The following is a 5,979-nucleotide window of genomic DNA, read 5'->3' on the forward strand; positions in this document are numbered from 1 at the left end:
GCTACTTCACCCCTTCCAAAGTTCACCCATTTTAGACAAGCACCAAAACATGTTTAATGAAAACATATTTTTCTGTTCTGTGAAAAGGGAACCGAAAACAGCTGAACAAAATAAAAGCATTGTGACTGGCAAACACTTCATCAGTGTAAACTCTTTTTCTTTCTGTATCTGGATAACGTTAAACTGCCTGTTTCTCTTTCACTACCAAAACAAAACAAAACAACAGCCTGTTTTTTTATTTAGCACCCTCAGTGGCATTTTCTTCCTCTAAACTCCAGCTGCTTTAACATCAGGCATCTATCCTTAGTGGTGGCCTTTACAGACAATGGAAAAAAACAGCAAGTCCCAAGGATGTCCTGTCCTATCCTATTCCTAAGGGAAACATTTAAGACCATCAGGAAGAAGCAACCTTTGGAGGTGAACACGTCTCCACTTACTACAGAGGAAACCAAGTAAATTAACCTTTGAAGAACTACAGTGAGGGAAAACATGGGAGTTTCACATCTGACTCCTGGCTGAACTGACCTCTGGTTTGGATGAATCAGAAGTTACACTCCCAGCAGCTTCTTCTAGTTTCATGGTAGGTGATTGTTTCAGTCATATCTAATTGGCTCTGGCTGTGGTTTTGACTTGCAGGTGGGATCAGTTTATTTTCCTAAACAACATCATCTAGTGCCACCTGGGATACCATAGGGTATCTCAGGTAGCTGTTATGGGGCTAGCAGGCATGATACAGGACCTGCAGAAGACCTGGGCTCTTCTGGACTGTCAGTCAGAGGCCATGCCAACTAAAGATCTCAAATGGCCTCAGACATTTGTCTGTAGCCAGTTGAGCTCATACGCTTTCAAGCCAATATACTTGGAGCATGATCCTTGGCAAAGGGGGGATGCAGAGGAAGTCTTTTCAACTTACAGAGAAGTAGATGCTGCCATTTGGGAAGACACCTCCTATCACAATGTCAGATCCAGGCAACTCTCCATGGGGGCTGAATCCAAATGCCACCCAGCCAGTTGTACGGACCTGCAGCTAAAACGTCATCAGCTCCCGTTCGTCATGGTCCCAGCGGAGGTAGACCATGTTTGAAGGATCCAGAAAGTTGGAGAAACGCAGCAGTGGAGGTGCAGGCTGAGCAGAACAAAAGCATGGGAGGAACAAGAGGAAGAGCATACCCTTGATTCTTGAGAAGAGAGCTGCCATCATCAACAGGACCACTGCAGTTTCTAAGTCTTGCTGGTACCTTGGGCAGCTGTTCTGCTATGAGGGGCCCAGTTTATATGGAAGGGCATGAGGCTGGGCCTATTGCCAGACAGGAGGAGTGGAAACTGACTGTTCTATATCTAATTTAACATGTAGGAAAGATCAACACTTTACATTATACATCTGGCACCCTGCCTTAGTGAAACCATACTAGGCCATCCCATGTACATCTTAAAACGTTTTTAAGAGCCATTTCGTACTACACAACCAAAAAAGCAACAAAGTGTTTACCTCCTACCCAGTACTCCTCAGGGTGAGTGAATGCTGGCTCTCCTCACCAAGGCAAAGGGGCTCTCTGACTGACTTGCCTTTCTGTTGCAAATGCTGAAATGAACCCTGACTATGCCACCTATTGGCTGGTGTGATGATTATTGGCAAGTTTGTTGGAAATGGGCTGGTGAGTCTTAGTGCCATGGCTTATCAGAGGAAGCTACTGTGGCACATTAAAAGGGCTCCTGGACTATAGTGGAATAGTAGAATAAGACAAATGCCTTAGCTCCATGCACTGTACCTTGGTGGGAATGAGTGGAAGGAGAAAAAGGCATCATCTGTTGCCCTGCTAAGACCTTTCAGCGTAATGATATGAAAAACAGAGCCTCATCAAGTTTCCAACTGGTTCTTCCAGGAAGTGCCTTGTGCATCTCATCTCCAGTTTGCCCAGTTGCATAATCCACTACAAAATATAGCCTGGGTCTGTGGATTTTGAAGGACGTGGTAGTTTATCCCTATTTACTTGCTAAGAAAGCATAGAAAAGCCCATTTGTTTTAATCTGCTGAGACAAGTGCTCACAGAACAGCTAAGTAACAGAGAAGGAGAGATATCTAATCTGATCTTCAGGGACAGGGCTTAAACAGATCAAATTGCATACAGATTGCTTGAATCCCAGGATACTTTGTTGATAGTCCTGCTGTAGACAGCAAGTATATTTGTGGTTTCTTTTGTGAATTATGTAATACAATGCCAACATTATAAATTTTCTCTGCTCCAGAGAGGCCCAAGACGCTGTTCTAGGGGCACTAGGCAGAGCTGAGGGATATGGTAATGCAAAGTGAGTATTTCAAGGCTAGGACAGCACAGGGATATCAAAACTGAGGGACTTCAGCCCCTCTGTGGGGAGAACCAAAGCCAGCTAATGATGAGGGGGGTGTAAAAAAGGGAAGGGAATCTGCACGGCTGCATTAGGGTGCTTGGCAGAGCTGCTGGTGTGAGAAATTTTCACCGTTGCTAGTTCTCCACTCTTTTAAGCAGAAAATCCCTTTCTCACATAGAGAGGAGCATGAGATTAGGGAATGCAACTGAGACACTGCTGGAAGACATGACTATCATGGGATTACAAGGAGGGATGGTTTAGCTGTGTGACAAAGATTAGAATCGCATGGTTTCTTTGATGGAGCAGGATGTGGTGTTTGCATGCCACTGCTGAGGGGTGTGGGAGAGATATCCAGGAACAGGAAGATACCACAGATTGCCAGTGAGCAACATGCCAAAGAAGATTATAAAATTATAGATGACCTGAGTAGAGGAATGAAGATAAAACCCCTTCCTTTAGAAAAGTAAGTGCTCATACACGAGCCAAGTGTGAAAAGAAAGAGGAGGGTCAGAACCACGGGGTGCAATAGCACTTTTGAGGATCTGCCTCATGCGGCAGACAGAGACACGCAGAGAGAAGAGGAAAGCAGTGATGTTTCACTGTGTTTTCTCTTTGGGGATTACGATGATGTACAACAAACTCAGGAGATGAAGAAGAACGAAATTGTTATGCCCAATACTCTTTTGAAATGACCCTGAAGGCTCCACTGCTGAAACCTTTTGCTGGCAGCAGACACGTCCCTGACACCCAGCCAACTCCAACCTCCATGTCTTCCCGGCTCAACACTCCCTGTTGCAGTGCAGGGTAGGAAGCATAGGATTCCTGTTACAAGCAGTTGAAGCAATGTCAGTATTTCATCTCACAATATTTGACCTTCTGTTGAGGTTATTTAACACTTTTGCTTGTTCTTTTAGGCCAATTTTTAGCAAAATATTCCATTTTACAAAAAAGAAAAAAAGGTCACAGAGTCTTGCTTTGGAAATGTGGAAAGAAATGCAACCTTCACCTAGAGGACTGCAAGCTGTCAAAATTGGATATCCAGTCAAAGGGATTTATTTAGGTTGCCTTCATGATCAGTGGCAGAGAGACCCTAGACTAACTTAGACTAAACAACTGTTTTTTAAATTACTTAAGAGACACGGAATGAATCCAAAATGCAGCATTTCTATACCCTTTAAATTTCTTCTCATATTTTTAGTGTAAAGCTAATCACTCATTTCAATACATTCAGTTCTAATCTCCCCAAACTCAAACTTAGTGTGAAAAACCTCAAAATCTTGCTGAAGATTAGCTATGAGACTTTTAGGGAAGGATTTAATTTGAGAGTAACGTGCCTATATAGAGAGAGATCTAAACATATACAGGTGCCTCCCTATTCATAAGCTGTCAGTGGACCCCTGAATTAGGAGACCTAATTCAGTTGCCCACACATAGATGTCTAGTGCCATTTGAGATGCCCACTTGTATTTCACCTGGCCTCACCTGCTGCTCCGGGAGGGCATGGGTTTCCTGCTGTACTTGTCTCATCTCTGTCAGCTCTGTGTGGATATCTTCAGTCACTAGGCCATCTAAAATAGCTGTTTATGCATATGTTAAGACAAGAGATTCATGCCTGCAATGACAATAAAAAGCCTGGACAACAGATTTATAACTCCTCAAAATGAGGGATTAATGAGGGAGAAAGGCAGCATTTTCAAAACAGCTACTTCTGCCAGTGTTCATCTGTAAGGATACCTCTCATAATGTTGACACTTCTGCTGTGATGAGTGATAGGAACAAAACTAAATATTGCTGTTTAAAATGGTTTAAATCACAATTTTCTGACTTTATCCTTCATTTTATCAAGGTGTTAAGCATCACTCCTCTGCAGCTATGCTCAGACTAAGATTAAAATCTACTTTTTTCTTTACTTTTTGTGTTTGTTTTTTGGGGGGAGAAATATGAAAATTACGGAAATATGCTGTATTTTGGCTTAGAGCAAAATGGTGGGAAGACCGCTGCCTGTTAAACAGTAAAGGGAACAATAGTAAAAGCAGTAGAGTTGGTAACTTATTTTTCAAATGAAATTTTTTTTTTCCAAAAAATATGGGCTTACTGAAACCAGAGCTTTTCACATAGACATACCACACTGCCAACAGTTTGTCAGGGAAGGCTTCCAGTTCCAAGTGGAATTAGGGACTGAAAAAAAGAGAAGAAGAAACAACTGCCCAAATGAGCTAATAAGAAAGGACATTTGGTAGGTTGATATCCAGCTTCTGGACCATGTGTTGTGATATTTGGAGCAAGGCTTGAAGCTGAATCCTGTATCTCAAGTCAATACACAGTCAACAGGATATCCGCTATTTTGACATCGGTACATTACACTTCTTTAAAAGGTCTTAGCTGTGTTACTCAAGGGAACATAAAAGGAGGATGTTAATGAAGGGCAAGTGAAGGGACAGTGGCAAAGGGAATGCCCTGGGTGAAAATGAATGGGTTGTAAGCATTGGCAAGAAGCAGGGGGGTGTCAGTGGGGGAATCAAGGTTTTCAAGACTACAATCAGTGCAGGCAGCTCAACTCTGTGCCTCATGCCCAAAACAAGGTTTGCTTGATAGAACTTGTTACAGTGCTGGCAATAATTATAACATTCCCTATTCTCTAGGACAAGGCGTATTGGTACAGTGCAAGTGTATAGATTAGTGGTGTACTAGTGTATCTGCTGAAAAGGGCAGAAGCAAGGCTGCATTAGAGAATTTACTAACTTTGTTTCCCAGTTCTCAGCTGTTCAGGTTTCACGTATGACAAACACTTCTTGTCCCTCCCCGTCTCCATCCTTCTCAATAACTGTGTCCTCTAGAAGGCCATAAGACAATGCAGAACTACTTTCATTTGGGAAATGCATTATGTTGCAATATGTCACACTATGAGCTGCTGCAGTTTAGATTGCTATGCTTTGCAATGTGGTGCACAGTACTATATCATACTGAGATGGGTGATACTCCCTTATAAGACATTGTATATGTTATTATATTATACTCACTCTTTGAAGTAAAATTAACAGCAGGTTTAAAAATGACTGGAAACTGATAGCCAGACACATACTCTAACAGAGTGACAACTTGAACCTTAGGTAGCCAGGCTAAAAAAATCCTTGCATTCAGCACCACACATTGCAGCTCTTCTTTGACAGCCTTCCTCTTCTGTGTTTGGATCCATCCCAGATCCTCTAGGTTTCAAAAAACTGTAGACTTTGTGAAAGATGGTGCCACGCTGAATTATCTTTTGCCACACATCTGCAGGACTGCTTCTACCAAATCATATGGGGAGGCCATAGCAAGAAGCAGAGAAGATATAGGCTCCTCATTGAGTAAAGCATGCAGTTCTGGAGGAAAGGTGCCAACAGAGATTTTTTTCATGAGCTGCCTTGTAAAAGTACTTCACCTTTGCTTAACATCATTTCTCAGCTCTTTCACTGCTATCGGCTTGTTTTCCCATTGCAGTGTTGCACAAATACTCCCGTTCCTGCAGCCATCCCACTGCAGCTGTGAAAAACACTCTCTCTCTCTCTTCACAGGCTGAAAATCTTGGATGCTCGGAACAAAACTCTAAGGATAGAGAGGGGATCGTTCTCTTTATATTAAGTAATTCGC

At 42.5% G+C, this 5,979-nt stretch overlaps 1 protein-coding gene across 1 annotated transcript in view; it reads right to left on the reverse strand.

Moving 5' to 3' along the window:
• Positions 1–5,979, reverse strand: part of LOC103917245 (DBH-like monooxygenase protein 2) — a 39,351-nt gene that overhangs the window by 32,678 nt on the left and 694 nt on the right. The window contains 1 exon segment of the mRNA XM_009324358.1: positions 914–1,126. Within this exon segment, the coding sequence (XP_009322633.1) occupies positions 914–1,126 (213 nt within the window).

This window comes from Pygoscelis adeliae, unplaced genomic scaffold (genome assembly GCF_000699105.1).
Source record: "Pygoscelis adeliae isolate BGI_AS28 unplaced genomic scaffold, ASM69910v1 Scaffold65, whole genome shotgun sequence".
Classification (NCBI taxonomy): domain Eukaryota; kingdom Metazoa; phylum Chordata; class Aves; order Sphenisciformes; family Spheniscidae; genus Pygoscelis; species Pygoscelis adeliae.